Source organism: Schistocerca americana, chromosome 3, assembly GCF_021461395.2.
Source record: "Schistocerca americana isolate TAMUIC-IGC-003095 chromosome 3, iqSchAmer2.1, whole genome shotgun sequence".
In the NCBI taxonomy this organism is placed as follows: domain Eukaryota; kingdom Metazoa; phylum Arthropoda; class Insecta; order Orthoptera; family Acrididae; genus Schistocerca; species Schistocerca americana.
In genome coordinates this window covers 214452909-214470670 of record NC_060121.1, presented here as the reverse complement: position 1 = coordinate 214470670, position 17762 = coordinate 214452909, and the positions used below count along the sequence as shown (strand labels likewise).

The window sequence follows — 17762 nt, the reverse complement described above, 5'->3', positions numbered from 1 at the left end:
AACAGGGTAGCCATGGAGAAGCGAGACAGCAAGCAGTTGTTGTGCTTGAGAATCAGAAGCAGTCTCCAAACACAAAGTGTCATTCCACAAACGAGAGCAGGATTTCACAGGGGTGGGAATTGTATCAAAACCTTTCTGAATAATAACTTGATTGACCATGGTGAAGGACTGACGATCTTCAGTACATGAGACTACGAGGAACTGTAGTGCAGCAGGAAGGGTCTTGGAATCATTAGCCTCATTATGTTTACGTATCATAAACTTGGATTGGGAAGATGGTTGACTCATTGCAAGAAAATCTCCATGATTGCCGGCGTGTCTGATGGTGTGCTCCTACCAACTGGGGGCTCCCTTCACAAGGGTGCACACCCGGCTTAGGTGATTGTTCACATCTCCCAAACACCAGACAGAGGGACCAATCAGCAATTTGGGAAGGTTGCAGCTAAGGCAATCATCCCTCCCTGGGTCTGGCCTGTACCAGGGGGTACGTGCAAACCGTACCTCTCAACCCAGCACTGGGAATTATGCGTTACCCAGTCACCTGTTACGCATCAGACATGTGGGCCGTCCTTCAGGAGCGCACAGGGAGGAAGAAGAAAAATGCCAAAGTGGATGAACGAGAAAAGAAGGGAAACAAAGAAAGGAAAAGAGAGCGAAAAACAAAGGTGAGGCTGTTCTTACATCAATGACAGACCATGCAAAACATTCCCAGTAACATCCCAAAAACAGCGAGGTCATGGTCATTGGTCTCATCGGATTAGGGAAGGACGGGGAAGGAAGTCAGTCGTGCCCTTTCAAAGGAACCATTCCGGCATTTGCCTGGAGCGATTTAGGGAAATCTTGGAAAACCTAAATCAGGATGGCCGGATGCGGGATTGAACCATCGTCCTCCCGAATGCGAGTCCAGTGTGCTAACCACTGCGCCACCTCGCTCGGTGTTCCCCAAGGGAGGGGAAAAAGAATAGCAAGAGGATAGACATGCAGCACGGAAGAGAAAAAATGCTGCAAAGGCTGGGGCCACGTGGTAGCCAAGCATGAACCCGCCAAAGAGTGGTGAGCCCCCTGGGATGGAGGTGGTGGTAAATCTGATGTTTGCAGAAAAAGGGGGACAAGAAGGTATTAATATATAATATAAACAGCCACATACTGTGTAGCAGAACAAACACAGAAGAGACGAAGAGATTCACTAAGTTATGTGCCCAGACACACACACACACACACACACACACACACACACACACACACACACACACAGACAGACAGACAGACAGACAGACAGAGAGAGAGAGAGAGAGAGAGAGAGAGAGGGAGGGAGGGAGGGAGAGGGGGGAAGGAGGGGAGAGAGGGGGGCAATAAAACATAAGACAGGAACATATGACCACTTTGTGCAAGAGTGACATGAACCAGGAAAAGAAGTCAGTGTCAATGTTTTTCCAAGTTATTTGCAGCCATTATATCTTCTTGGCCTAGGCAGTGGCCACGCACACACATTTATGTAGTTACAGTGCTTTGGAAGATGGCACTACATATAAAGTCCAAAAAGTCACTGCATGGCGGAACTTCTAGGCCGTAAATGGCTGGTCGAATGACATGTGGCACTGCAGCTGGTATGCTGGCACTCATAGACGTGACAACTTTGCCCTGCAGGCCAGGTCCAGTTTCATGTTCTCTGGCGAGCTTTTGAAACCACTGACCAGGATATCAGATCTGTCCCCCTCCCTGAAATGGAGGTGTATGGCCAGAAGTGTTCTAGATTGTTTCAGGAGGTGAACTAGTGGTATAGTTTGTGTCTCTGCACTTACGCCTGCTGGCTGGTGTGAGAAACTGGGAACATCCACCATCATATTTGGACATGGCAATGTGTGCACATTGGTTGTAGTTGTGGAAGCTGCAGGAAGATTCCATCTCCAAGTCTGCATCCACTGAAACTGCCACTGGTTTTCTTGGATGCAAGCTATATCTTTGAACGCGTGGGACTGGCAATGGTGGGCTTTCTAATGCAGTGTGTACCACCGGTAATGATGCCGTCAGTTGGCTATGATGACATTCAAAACACTTCAGTGTGTCAACTGACCTGATGTGCCACCTGTATGTGTCCACATGTCCTTTGTTCCCTACAAGCATGTACACACTGGTGTTCCAGGTGTGTATTACCATGTGTGCCCGGTTCGGGTTTTCTAGGGCCAGAATATGGAGGAGTGTCATGGTTGTCTCCCATGGAGGTGATCCACTAGGCTACAGTCCTGAATGAGGGTGGTACTATATGTACTCAGGAACAGCAGCTGTTATGTTGGTTTGCACAGCTTTCAACATTTGTTGCTGAAACGTCTGAAAATCCTGGATTGCTTAGACTTCATGGCAGTAACTGTTAGTGCGCCACACGTAATAATGATGAAACTGCTGGATTTGATGTGGAACTGCCTGTAGATGTCACCTCTGAACTATTAGTAGTACAGTTTCTGATAGAGATATTATTATATTTTGTGCATGTGAACTTTTACAGAATATATCAAACAGTTAAAACTTAAAAACTTTTACTTACAGTTATAGGTCCTGATCTAACTGAATAAACAACAACTAGGAACATTTTCTTTCAGTGAGCACAACGAGGAATGTGGGCTTGCAAACTGGAAATTATGGTCAGTATGTTTTCCACTGCTTTCTAGCTGACCACAAAAATAGTTTTCAGGCTCTTGTAAACAGTGAAGGTAAGTGTAAAGCGTGCACAGACCATTCAAGTGTTATGACATAATGGAGTACCGACCATTTGATTATTTACCTGCCACTCCAGAAATGGTTCATTGGCTGACAAACCATACTGTGAAAGTGATTTGTACAAAATAGGGAACTCTATAGACACTAGCAGGATACTGAAATGAAATATGCTGAAACCAGTGCAAGAACAGTGTTAAGATTTGCTCAAGAGTGTGGAAACTACATTGTGAACATTAGCCACTGTAAACTTGAGGAACTGCAAGCTACTGCACACACTCACCAGTGCCCAGTGGAAAGTGGGTTTCACAGCTGTCACATCTGACAGGAAAGATGAAACCAGAAAGGACAAAGGATAATCATGGGACTAGTAGATAAGCTGCTTTGGTATTGGCAGAAAATCATTTCTGCACCTAGACATAATGTGGCTAGGTTAATTGAGTATCTAGAGAAAGTGGAAAGAGTAGTTGCTGTTGTGGAGCAGGTGCAGAGTAGTAATAGGTCCTCTAACAGTCATATAAACAATTGAAACAAGGACAGTTGGAACATGAATGTTAGAAGAATGGAATGCCATTTTAGATGAAGAAGAGGTAGACAGCCACTGAGCTTTTGCAGTAATTATTATGACAAAGGCAGAAATATAAATAATGTATAGTTGAGACAAGATGGAGACCAGAATGCTACCCGATCTGAATCTGAATCAAATGAACATAATTCACCATGTGTGAGAAACTACGTCCCCTCTATTAGGAAACTGGTGCTCACCAGGTGGAAGCAGTAACACAGCCAGTAACAAAAAACAGCCCACAGAAAGTTAGCACACACCAACCAATAACAGGACAGTAACAGTAATGTACTAAACTGCTCTCATTATCTAGCTGACAGAATTTTGGACACATCAGAAAAATGGGACAAGAAGGAAAAAGAAAATGCTACAGATAATGGGGAAGAACAAATTACGTGGGATAAATCATATGAGGATGAAGATGACAATAATGGCAATCCGAAGGCTGAAGTTTTGGTAGAGGAAGTAGAGTCAGTTTTGCAAGGTTTTGAGGAGGAGGAATTGTAAAGATGAAAGGAGTAGCAATAATAATGAGGTCAGGGAACGTATTAGCTATAGTGACTTGCCACAAACTGTCAAACTGTAAAAGCAGACAACAGTATTAAAGGTAGCAATGTTGCACAGGGACGCAGTTGCTCAGAGGTAGAGAACAGTTTAGCTGACGTGACAGGAAGTCATCAAGTACTTTGATTTAAAACGGGTGGACAGGTTGGAAAAAAGCAGCTACAGACGTAATGTTTGATGCCTCTGTGAATCTACGCACAAATGTACTTGCAACTGAACAAATTTACTTTAGTTGGAGACAATTTCATGAGGAACCTGTTCAAACTAGAATAACTCACACTATTACAAGAACTAACATCTCAGGAATAACGGTGCACTGTCTTCTCGACAGTGGTGGCGAAGCCAGTGCTTTGGCCCCAACATTCTTTGATTCTGTTCCCAATAAGAATGTGTTAACTGTCATGAAAGTAAGCAGTTTAAGGGTAACAGGTGATACTGGAAAAGTTTCTAGGTCAGTGCAACGTGAATCTTTTAGATTAGTTGGTACAGGTAACATAATAATAGATCACTTCGTATAATTGTGTTCAGGTTGTGTGCCAAAATGTTGATTGGTACAGCCCTTTTAACTAAATATCAAGGAAAGATTAACTTTGATCAGAGCCACTTAGTATTAACTTTAACAGAACAGATTCTCAAGGGATTATCGAGCTTTTCATTGGAAATTATGTGGGCAGTAATAATGAAGCATGGGAACTGCCTATCATAGTAGTGAGAAATAAGGGATATGTGCAGGAAGATACTGAATTTAGGAATAATGTGCAAAATGCTAATGCAGAAGAGAACTATATTCTGGAAGAAATAGAGGCTAGGATACAGTCAATAGGTCAGACTTCTGATAAAGAGTAGAATTAGGGGAAATGTTCACCACTCATCACAAAGTATTCTCAAAGACGCTTGGTTAAGTTAATGGATATACATGTCATTTGAATGTAAAGCCTGGACAGAAATTTTTAAAACACTTTATAAGATGTATGTTGTGAGAATGGAAGCTGTTAATGAAGAAGCATTCAGGACAATAGCTAAGCTTCATGCAAACGCATACTGATTGGAATAGGTCTATGAAACCTTGTAGATCTGAAGCCTTTTCAAAATTGATAGTAATTAGATTCTGCAGAGAGTGTGCCACTCTTAGGTGGACACACAGTTTTGCGCACTGTGCAGTCCCACTAGTTGAATCTTTTTCCCCTTTCAAGTTTCATTCTCTTCTTCTATTTACCTAAAGTAAGTAATGAATATGTGCCTTCATGTTGTCCATATGCTTTTAGTTTGTAATATCTTCCTAGTAAGTAAGAATGATTCCTGAAAATGACTATACCCAATTGACGACCTATAAGAGAATAGAAGAGGTAGTTTGCAATAGCAAGTTCTAAATGTTCAAATAACAGTTAACTTCTTAGCATCACTCATTGAAAAATAATGGCTAAAATTAACGAATAATATGAAATATCCGCAAAAATACAGATACTTTGCATTAAAAGAAATAACTGAAGTTGGAAAGTCCTAAAATCTGAAAGAATACGCTCTGCATAAATTAATAATTTTCATGTTGGAAGTAAGATTGTCTGCAGATAGAGAGTACTAATATGGTGCCAATAGAGGCAAGACAAAGTGTTTTGATACTAACTGAAGAAGATGTACAAATGTGGTGTGAGGATCACACCAAAAATATATACAAATACTGAGGTCAGTAGGCTGACGAAGATAAATGGGAGAAAGAAGCATCGAATATGTAGGAAAGTGAAATATATGAATAAATGAAAATAGGGAGAAGTATGAGAAATGAAGTCAGTAGGCTGATATATATATGGTAAAATTGTGGAATTTGGGATTTAATTCCCTCCTGTCTCATAAAATAGGACTGAGAAACGCGTAATCTTGCTTAAAGCAAATGCTCAATTAACAGATAAATACTGACACATACAGACAACAATACAGATAAACGAAGGTGTTAAGAATGTGAATTGTAGAGTACTGGTATGTTATAATGAAAACAGCTTTTAATTATGTGTGTAACAGAGCAAAGTAACTGCTGGTGGACAAATGACTCCTTTAGCGTACTGATCCGTACGATAATTGAGCCATATGAAGACGGAGCTTACAAAGGTTACTCGTTTTGCTAAGTAAAGCAACATCTAAAGTAATGAAGTGAATTGCAAACTAGCCCAAAATGTGACATTTAAAGAGACATATGCTGACTTTCAGAGCACAATGGCTGTAGTTAAAAAAAAGGCAAAGTTAGTGATTCAAGTACAATAATGAAATAACAAGGAAAAGTGAGCTAGAGTTACATCACAATTTTATGAAGCAACATATTGCCAATAACCATTCCGAAAAATTAACAAGTTTCCCAAATAATAAATTTTTTCAAATAATAAAATTTTAAAAAAGAAAAATTCTTTTTGATAACTGTTAAATTAATTATAGAAGGAAATTAGAGTATGGAATGTGTTTTGTCCTCCCTTAGATATAAATTGCGAACAGAAACTTAGGGTATGTTACCTGTTTCTCAGGGATGTGGAGGCTCCATGAAAGGCATCCTACAAGCTGTACTGGAGAACAAAGCTAGGAGGACACCAACAACAGTGACTCTTCCCCTTTCCATTTTTGTAAGACTGTCAGAGGGACACAAACCATAGTGACTTCCCTCCATCTACCTTAAATGTTTTAGTGAAAGTGGTTCATAAGGAGACACACATCACAGCACTTACAGTTGTGGTTAAACGAGTGAGTACTACAAAAATCTGTAAAGGAGTGAAATGTTTCTGTGCGTTCCTCATTCAGGTAAAGTTTGGTTGTAAAAACCCACTATATTATGTTTTTCTATATGGTTAACTTTGTGGGTACATTAATAAGGAAAATTTAGCTAAAATCAATTCCATTTAAAAGCAGTCGGCTATAGTAACATCACTTGTTTACAATATTTAATTTTGTTCAAAAATAAATTTTTCAAAAAGATAAATGGAGGGTGACAAGGCAAAACAAGCGCTGTATCATTGTAAGAGGTGCAGAGGCAAGTGTGTGTGCCAGGGGTTGCCCCAGTTCACTATTACCAGCACCACACTGTCATAACACACCTGCCTGGGCTTAACATATAAAGGATTGCACCGTACCTAAGAATGAAAATTAAAATTAAAATAACTTTTCCAAACTTCATCAGTGTATGCTTCAGTATATTAATATTAACATTGTTAGGTCTCAGAAAGATCAAATGAATATGTTAGACAAAATATACGAGCTTAAGAAAAAAATAAATGGCATGAATAATAAGACTACAAAGCTAAAAGTTGTTCAGAACATGCAAATGTATGTCACAGTTAAAAGTTACAGGTCTCAGCTTGATTAGAGCAATACTACGTTCAAAATCTGCTTTTGGACAAAAAGTTGAAGCTGTCACATAGATGAAAGTCCGTATGTAACCACAGTTCGACGTAAAAGCATTAAATAAGTAACATTAATAAGCTACCTATATTAGTTTTCAAGTTACCTGCCAAAAACCAAATTTGGAACGAAAATTTCATGATAGATTAAGTATCATTTGTACACTCCTGGAAATGGAAAAAAGAACACATTGACACCGGTGTGTCAGACCCACCATACTTGCTCCGGACACTGCGAGAGGGCTGTACAAGCAATGATCACACGCACGGCACAGCGGACACACCAGGAACCGCGGTGTTGGCCGTCGAATGGCGCTAGCTGCGCAGCATTTGTGCACCGCCGCCGTCAGTGTCAGCCAGTTTGCCGTGGCATACGGAGCTCCATCGCAGTCTTTAACACTGGTAGCATGCCGCGACAGCGTGGACGTGAACCGTATGTGCAGTTGACGGACTTTGAGCGAGGGCGTATAGTGGGCATGCGGGACGCCGGGTGGACGTACCGCCGAATTGCTCAACACGTGGAGCGTGAGGTCTCCACAGTACATCGATGTTGTCGCCAGTGGTCGGCGGAAGGTGCACGTGCCCGTCGACCTGGGACCGGACCGCAGCGACGCACGGATTCACGCCAAGACCGTAGGATCCTACGCAGTGCCGTAGGGGACCGCGCCGCCACTTCCCAGCAAATTAGGGACACTGTTGCTCCTGGGGTATCGGTGAGGACCATTCGCAACCGTCTCCATGAAGCTGGGCTACGGTCCCGCACACCGTTAGGCCGTCTTCCGCTCACGCCCCAACATCGTGCAGCCCGCCTCCAGTGGTGTCGCGACAGGTGTGAATGGAGGGACGAATGGAGACGTGTCGTCTTCAGCGATGAGAGTCGCTTCTGCCTTGGCGCCAATGATGGTCGTATGCGTGTTTGGCGCCGTGCAGGTGAGCGCCACAATCAGGACTGCATACGACCGAGGCACACAGGGCCAACACCTGGCATCATGGTGTGGGGAGCGATCTCCTACACTGGCTGTACACCACTGGTGATCGTCGAGGGGACACTGAATAGTGCACGGTATATCCAAACCGTCATCGAACCCATCGTTGTACCATTCCTAGACCGGCAAGGGAACTTGCTGTTCCAACAGGACAATGCACGTTCGCATGTATCACGTGCCACCCAACGTGCTCTAGAAGGTGTAAATCAACTACCCTGGCCAGCAAGATCTCCGGATCTGTCCCCCATTGAGCATGTTTGGGACTGGATGAAGTGTCGTCTCACGCGGTCTGCACGTCCAGCACGAACGCTGGTCCAACTGAGGCGCCAGGTGGAAATGGCATGGCAAGCCGTTCCACAAGACTACATCCAGCATCTCTACGATCGTCTCCATGGGAGAATAGCAGCCTGCATTGCTGCGAAAGGTGGATATACACTGTACTAGTGCCGACATTGTGCATGCTCTGTTGCCTGTGTCTATGTGCCTGTGGTTCTGTCAGTGTGATCATGTGATGTATCTGACCCCAGGAATGTGTCAATAAAGTTTCCCCTTCCTGGGACAATGAATTCACGGTGTTCTTATTTCAATTTCCAGGAGTGTATTTGTAATAGAAAGTTCTAATTACAACCCCTTATTACATGCATGCAATATTACAGCTGAACCAAGTTTCAAGATGCTATTGTAAATGACAGAGTTTACAAGGAGTCTTAAAGAGGCAGTTCAGAGGACATGCTCTACTATGTACTTCATTCTAAAGATTCTAGCTGGCAAAGTTTAAATGCAGCTAAGCTAAAAAATTTTCAATAACTAAAGCAAACTTAACTATTTATATCAAAATTAAGAAGATTGTAAATTGTTAAACAACAGAGATAGTAAGTAACACAGGCCTGAGAAAAGGGCCATTTAAATACTGCTACCTGGGTCTAGGGCAGTTGACAGCAGATGTTCCGTTTGGCAGTCCACTGTGCCCATTTACAAATATGGCCAGTGAGACAGTTCGATGGAGACACTTCACACCGAGATATAAATCTGTTCGTGTCAGTCAAATGCCTGCATATGTTTTGTCTCAGATGACGTCAGAACTGCGCAGACTTGAAGGCATTTTTGGTAAAAGTAGAAAGTGAACTCTTGAGGACTGTATACTGTCCTGGGTCGTTTAGATTTCATGGACGTGTCACCCATAATGTTTATTAAACGCATGGCAAATGGCAAAATTATTTTGCACTTTTAAGGTGAGCAATTAACTTTTGGTATTAGAAGTCAGGGCGACACACCTTTTTACTTGGAATTTCCTGTAAATGTGCCCTCTAAACTGTTTCTGATAGGAACATTATAATGATCATCACCATTAGGGATATTATTATATTTTGTGCTTGTGAACTTTTACAGAATATATCAAACAGCTAACACCAAAAACTTATTTATGGTTACAGCTCCTGATCCCACTGACTAAACGGCAAGTAGGAACATTTTCTTTCAGTGAGCACAAAGAGTAACATGGACTTGTAGACTAGAAATTATGGTCAGTATGCTCTCCATTGCTTCCTGGCTGGCCGCAAAAATAGTTTTCAGGCTTTTGTAAACAGTGAAGGTAGGTGTAAAGCACGCACAGATAATATGAGTATCTTTTCAAAATGGCAAAGTACTAACCATCTGATCATTTATCTGTCACCCCACAAAAGGAAAAAAAAAAACATTTTTGATCAGGTACAATGAACATAAAGACTCATTCAGATTAAGTAATTATGACAAATCAGTTGTAGTGAATCATATATATGAAATATGACATCCGCTTGTGGGAATAAAAAAGGAATTAAAAATATTGCACACATAAAAGAAGGGGAGGAACCTCTACTTGCTAGAAGAAATAGAGATTCATTAAAAGAAACACAGCAATGTTCCGAAAATACAAGACAATGAAATAAGATTTTTTAGTCGCTTTGTGGAATTATTTTAGGGCATTTACACAATTATAAATTTGTTATCTCTCTTTGATGCATGTCACTTCACAACAACCCCCTAACCCTGCATAAGCATCAACCTGACACTCTGATCCCACACTATAGAAGCAAGACGTAGCCTGGTATAGTGTGTGCTGCAGGATGGGGCAGCCATGGACTGATACCGATTGTAATGTAAGATGAGCACCCATATTCCAATTGTCTTTATACAATTTTATCTTATGAACGCCATAATTATTATTGTTGGTAGATTTTTTTAGTGTTCATGAACAAAGTTTTACAACCTGACGGTGAAGCATCATCTGTGAAAATGCTTTGTTGAGCAGTGTGTAGGACACGAATGCTACTAATTATCACTGTGCAAACTTAACAGCTTCACCTCATACCTGTAAAAGTAATATTAAAAAACAAAATCCTACTATCCTTGTGTATTACTCGAATGTTTGGGATCTGTACCAGATCAGATTGAAGGAAGATATCAAAGCAATTCAGAGGCGAGCTGCTAGACTTGTTAATGGTAGGTTCAAACAACACGCAAGTGTTATGGAGAGTCTTAGGGAACTCAAATGGGGATCACTGAGGGAAGGCAAAGCTCTTTTCAAGAAAATTTAAAGAACTGGCATTTGAAGCTGACTGCTGAATGACCTTACTGCTTATAACATACATTACACTTAAGGACATTGAAGATAAGATACAAGAAATCAGGACTCATATGGAGGCATACAGTCAGTCATTTTTGCCTCACTATTTGCAAGTGGAACAGAAAAGGAAATGATAAGTAGTGGTACTGGGTACCCTCCACCACACACTGTATGGTGGCTTCCGGAGTCTCTATGTAGATGCAGAAAACTGATGTTCCCATAATTAAAGGAGCAAGTTGGTGCTTATGTAACTTTCATCAGAAGATGCTGTGTTCATAAATGTAGCAGTGATCTCAGTAATAACATTCTGTCAAATTGACAGTCAAAAACCACAATTCTCATTTAACCTTAGCTGCAAACCTACCTTCGACGTTTTATATCTCTCAGTAATATTCGTGCATCCTCTACAGTCAGGTCAAAAAAATCATCTGGGAGATCATCATAAACAGCACTCTGCACGCAAGCAGAATTGAAAGCAATAGCATTTCTATCACCTAACTGAAAAAGAAACAAAACTTAATTTACACAGGTATCACAGTGTTATGAAAAGTCAAAGCACTTCAACAGTGCTGGTAAAAATACATTAAAATTTTTCTCCTCACGGAACATCACAATTGATTTCCACCGAAAACTTAACATTATTTTATGATATTCAAAGTTTGGAGATTTGAATCAAAAACTAGTTTCATTGTTAGATCCTTATCAATTATTGAAATAAAGTTATAAGGAAATAGCCAACCCATCATTTAAAACAGAGCATGATGATATGACTTTTGAACCTCATTTCACCAGTTCACAATGATAGACATCTTACTAGAATAAGTTCTTCTTCAACAGGTTCAGGACCTGGATCTGCACAATGTGGTGTTGTAGGAGCAGCTTCTCTATCAACAGGAACATCCATCTTCAAAGCATCATCTCTATCAATTTTCTTTGTTTTATTTTCAGTACACCTCTGGGAATCAATGAATATGTCCTGATTTTCTTTTTTCTCTTCAATTTTAGTAGTAGTCACTTGCTGTACATTGGTTACATCTGTGGAATGCACACACCCTTCCATGTCTGCACTAGTAACATTCCTTATTGCTGATTCAACTGTCTTTGAAGTTTCTTTGTGGGGTTTTAACTCCTTGGGTGATAATTTTAACTGCTCTGGTGGGGATTTAGCAATCTCAGGTGCCTTTTTAGTAACAGGTTCCACAGATCTGTGTGCTAAAGGAGCTGATACATTGGCTTGATACTGGAGCTCTTCTGGTGCACGTTGAATCAACCTGCAAAATTAAAATGTAATAAACAGAAAAATATAATTTTGAATGGTAGTGGTTACTGCAATGAAAGACTGTTACCTCAACATGGCTCTACCACCAGTTATGCCCAGATTTCTTAATGTTGTTTCTCTAAGTTTCTGTACGCCCACTACTTCTGAACGCATATATATCACCACAGGGTTTGAGCTAATATCTGTTCCTTCTGGACAAAGTTTCTGCACAATGTCCCATAAATTATCTAAAAATAGAGAGTGAAGAACACAGTGAGCGAAACGAAAACTTCATTAGTCTTTCATCCTAGATTATTGTTGAAACATAATCACCTGTTGGCACAAAACTTCCCATGTTCCTGCTTCCAGACTCAGACTGTAGAGCAACAGTAACTTCAGATTCTTTTCGTTGCTTAGCTATTGGTGCCATTTCCAACTGTGCATTGTTTGGAAGGCCAGAAAAACGTATTGCTGAGGTCAGGTCCAAGACATGATTGTGATGTCTGAAGGCACAAAATTAAACTAATGTAATTCTTAATCATTTTTTCATAACTGTATTAACCTCTTACAATGAATAAATGTTCACAGTTACCATTCACCATCAAGCACTTACCCACATTGTTTATAAAAGAACAACAGAGACTCAAGAATCAAATGTTTATTAATAAAAGAGGCCTGAAAAGTCAAATAGAAAATAAAGCTGAATAGTTCACACAGCAAATGGAAATGTTTCTTTCAGAGCAGACACACTGAGATTGAAAGATCTAAAATTTACATCATGCATTATGGTCTGCAGAGACGATAATATGCACAAAAACCTCTTCCCAATATCATTTATTTTAACTTCAATCGTAAAATTGCTATAAAGCTGCAGCTCCATTATTTTCAAGATAATGAGTATCTTCTAACTGCCAGCAGTCTCACCCACACTGCAACACTCCATCACCCATCCAATTTATGCAGTTATCCTAGTCCATCACTATGAAGCTACTGCCATTCCGCAATGTACAGGTCATTCTTCTCATCCATAATCAGCTATGCTGTGATTACTTTGTAACATTTTACATCAGTACAAGTAACTAGACATCCACCACACCTCCAAATTTTGCCTGCGTAGCTACAACTCTAGCCCCCCACCTACTCCCCCCCCCCCCCCCCCCCCTACTGCTGACTATGCCCAACATCATCACACCAGTGACTTTGGCAGCTGCTTCAAAACCCGTGTTATTTGGATTCACCTTTCTTCAGAGAGAGAGAGTGTGTGTGTGTGTGTGTGTGTGTGTGTGTGTGTGTGTGTGTGTGTAAAATCAACAGCATACTTATTGCAATAGAGAACTCAGTATCTACTTTGTTCATTACAGTCTTCAAATACAATTTGAGTGAAAGAAAGCATTACTAGTAAGTCAAACATTGTGATGGTATGCTTTTATATATCATCTGCCTCAGAAGTCAAAGTGGTGGATAGTCGTGTCAGGCATGCAAAATATTTCAATAACAGAATGAGTTGCTATCATCAGGTATGCATATGGACTTATACCAAGAGGTTGGATCAACTACTACTCACACCTGCAGGCACCATGGGTGAGTCAGGCATTCCGCACGCTGTCTGCACTCCAGTCTGTGCCCCAGTGCAGTATATGGAGAAGATGAAACTCATGCTAAATTAGCCTACCTACAGAAACAACAAACCAACCAGGAAGGTCCATGGGAAAACACTGACACTTCTCCAAGCATTCAGTCTGGCACAAAATATTACCTAGACGTTGTGTACGCAAGGACTGGTACAGTGAAGGTTATACAAACTCCCTAAAATGCATAATGAAGGTGTACTATTTTGCTCCAGCTTAAGAAACGTATGGTATTTCCAAGTATCTGAAAGACATTCTCAGCATGTATGTTGGTAAACATCAACACCATATTTGTAACCCACAGGACTTTCAACAACAGTGCAGTCAATTCAAATTTCAAAACACTAGCATTCTTGTCAATATTGACATTGTTTCCCCTCTTCAGCGCAGGTGCCACTAGAAGAGAATAAAAAGCTGATCAATGAGAAATTCAATGATGAGATGATGGTGCTATTTAGACACATCCCAATCTCTATCTATTTTATCTTTAATGGAGACTGCCATGAAGAGACCAGTGTGGTTGCTAAGGGCAAACCCTTTTCCACCATTGTCACAAACCTGTATATGAACATTCAAAAGAGGAAGTTCTAAAATCAGCTAACTCACTTCTTTTGTTAAGTAGTCAACATGCTTTTGATGAGACCAGGTGGGAAAGACAAACTACACTGACAGAAATGGGAAGTGTTATACCATTAAGCAGCAGTTCAATATTTATTAGACATTGTGGAGATATTTACCACACAATAGGCATATGGTTATAATAGAGGGAAACATTCCACGTAGGAAATATATATCTAAAAACAAAGATGATGTGACTTACCAAATGAAAGTGCTGGCAGGTCGACAGACACACAAACAAACACAAACATACACACAAAATTCAAGCTTTCGCAACAAACTGTTGCCTCATCAGGAAAGAGGGAAGGAGAGGGGAAGACGAAAGGAAGTGGGTTTTAAAGGAGAGGGTAAGGAGTCATTCCAATCCCGGGAGCGGAAAGACTTACCTTAGGGGGAAAAAAGGACAGGTATACACTCGCACACACGCACATATCCATCCACACATACAGACACAAGCAGACATATGTCTGCTTGTGTCTGTATGTGTGGATGGATATGTGCGTGTGTGCGAGTGTATACCTGTCCTTTTTTCCCCCTAAGGTAAGTCTTTCCGCTCCCGGGATTGGAATGACTCCTTACCCTCTCCTTTAAAACCCACTTCCTTTCGTCTTCCCCTCTCCTTCCCTCTTTCCTGATGAGGCAACAGTTTGTTGCGAAAGCTTGAATTTTGTGTGTATGTTTGTGTTTGTTTGTGTGTCTGTCGACCTGCCAGCACTTTCATTTGGTAAGTCACATCATCTTTGTTTTTAGATATACACAATAGGCATAAATTGATTAAACTTTCATTACATTCAGAACTGAAGTCCATCAACAGCAGCTGAGCACAAATACACTCAAACTTGTTGTAACAGGGCAGCAAATAGCCTCTGAATGTCGTCTTGAGGAATTTCTTGCCGTACTTGAAACACATGCTATCTGGAGGCTCACATGGACCTATGTCATCCAATAGTATTCCATACAAGCCTTATGGGCAATGCAGTAGGCCAGATACGGATCCATAGATTCCTAGGAGTTTGCGGTGTGAACTGCAGAGTGGTGTCTTGCATTCCAGTTGGAATATGCCATTTGGTACTGGGATCATGAAGGGTTTGGGAACAGGATTTACCATTATTGCCACATACTGGAAAGCAATCTGACTCCTTCAACAATTACATCAATCTTGTTGTCGTATCCAATAGCTCCCCACACCACGGGTCATGGAATTTGAGAGATATGGACTGAATAATTTCTGCTTCCTGTCACCTTTCACTGCAGCTACCCTTCTGGTAGATGTGTGGCTTGTGCTTTCTTACAACCATTGGGCACACAGATTTCTATTCAGGGGTCTATAGTTACTGTTATGGTCTTCAGCCACAATACCAGTTTGCTGCAGCTCTCCACACTAATCTATCCTGTGCAAGCTTCTTAAGCTCTGAATGACTAATGTGCCCTCCATCTATTTGAATCTCCTTAGTGTATCCATGCCTTGATCTCCCTCTTCAATTCTTACCCTCCTCATTACACACACACACACACACACACACACACACACACACACACACACACACACACAAAATGTGGATAGAATATTTACGTTGGTACGAAACAGATTAATTACATCATGATCTAATCCCATAATTGCCATGGAAATTCATTCCAAATACCAATTAAATAGGGAACAGATATCATGCATCACTCCTGAGAACTTTCCTGGTGTGTGCTGCTTGTATATATGAAAGAGATGATATTCATTTACCTAATGCTGTTCTCCATTTTTCATGTATAGCTCTATGCAACATTCGATAACCAAATTACAGCTATGCCAGACAAGTTGTCCAGCCTCAGATACTCAGTGATTACTAAGCAAAGCCAGAACAGGTCACTAGCTGGAGTCAGCATACACAAAATACCCCTCATCCAATCTTCCATGTGATGCCCAATGTCAACAGAAAGTGTCAGTTTGTTTCCTATTACAAACAAAGTTATTTTTAAATTGTAATTTTACGTTCCCATTCAATAGAGCACTACCAAATTAGTCTAGTATGATATTTGTTTTATGTACTAACAGAGACAGCAAAACATGAGGACTTAACAGTAATCAAGCAGCAACTCAGTAGTGTTGCACGTTTGGTGCTAACAACGAGTGCGGGAGCCAGGACAGAGCTATCGCTGCTGGAGTCCTGATTTTTCTTTGTGTTTTACTATCCTTGTTAATACAAACTGATAAAACAGATATCCCACTAGACTAACTTGGGAAAGTTCTATCTACTTTGAAAATAATTTTGTTTGTAACAGGAAACAAACTGACGCTTTCTGATGACAATTGGCATCACATGAATGACATGATGTGCACTATTCTTTGGGCTGACTAATTACACAATGAAAAAACAAAATTGCAAATATCTGCTGAAATGCTAGTGAAAATGCACCTTACGACTCTTAGGAGTGACCCCTTGTATAAACTGAAGTCCCCCGCCACAGTTCTCTCTGTACATTTCGACTAATCACAGAAACTACTGCTGGGATTTTGATGTGGTTTTCACTAATAGATAGACTGCTTTATAAAGAAAGCTTGTGTATGTAGCTCACATATATATCAAGCGAACTGACTGAACTATAGTAAATTAAAGTCTCCTCCCCCCACTGCCATCTAGCCAACCATAGGTCATTCCATATCTGGGTGAGCAGAGATCTTATTTGCACCCATAAGTCTCCACCTGAGAGCAGTAAAGCAAATGGGGCCAAGTAATCACTCTAGCCAAACAGTCAGTCTGTTCATTCCCTGGGATACCCAACCAATATGACTTGGGGGGGAGCCCAAAGAAAGACAGCCAAGCAGTCAATATGATTAAGTTCAGTGAGAAGGTGATGAATAGCAGAGACCACAGGCTGACAAGATGGTCTGAAGACTGCTCATTCAGTCACAATTAAGTCGAGGGCTCTGTCAATGCTTGTCAGCTCCACTAAAAAAATACTACTCTTTTCTGGCAACAAACATTGTTCCTGACTGGCAGGAGATGTAAAAGCATGTCCTGTCTTATCCACACATTTAGTGCCATCAGTGTAAAAATTGGTAGTACCCTGAAACTCCTGAAGAACTGAATAACAAATGCCAAAAGGGGCAGGGGTGAGGGTTGCATGTGAAAAGAAGGTGGGCAAATCTGAGGGAAGAGAGGCACAGATCATGAGAGAGGGCTGAGAGGCAATGTATCAGGAGGTAGATGCCCACGGTATGCAAAAAGACTGGGATATGTTGGATGATCAGGGAATTGCACAGGAGACAAAGAGTTGGTATCGATGGAACTGAAGAGGTAAGATCTGTGCTTCAGCAAGGAGACTGTCCTTGGGACTAGTCCGGAAGGTGCCAGTAGCCAGAAAAACTCCACAATGTTGTAATGGGTCCAACAAGTTCAAAGCCAAAGGCTCCACCAAGTCATAAACCTGCCACCCACAGTCTAGTCATGACAAGATCA

The 17762-nt window shown here is 41.0% G+C and overlaps 1 protein-coding gene across 2 annotated transcripts in view; it reads right to left on the bottom strand.

The window, feature by feature from the left end:
* Positions 1 to 17762, bottom strand: part of LOC124606991 (tether containing UBX domain for GLUT4) — a 57917-nt gene that overhangs the window by 13963 nt on the left and 26192 nt on the right. For both annotated transcript variants that reach the window (XM_047139131.1, XM_047139130.1), the window contains exons 3-6: positions 12398 to 12567; positions 12153 to 12312; positions 11621 to 12077; positions 11171 to 11304 (exon numbers count right to left, since the gene is read on the bottom strand). In XM_047139131.1, coding sequence (XP_046995087.1) covers positions 11171 to 11304; positions 11621 to 12077; positions 12153 to 12312; positions 12398 to 12567 — 921 coding nt within the window. The remainder of the gene's footprint in view (positions 1 to 11170; positions 11305 to 11620; positions 12078 to 12152; positions 12313 to 12397; positions 12568 to 17762) is intronic.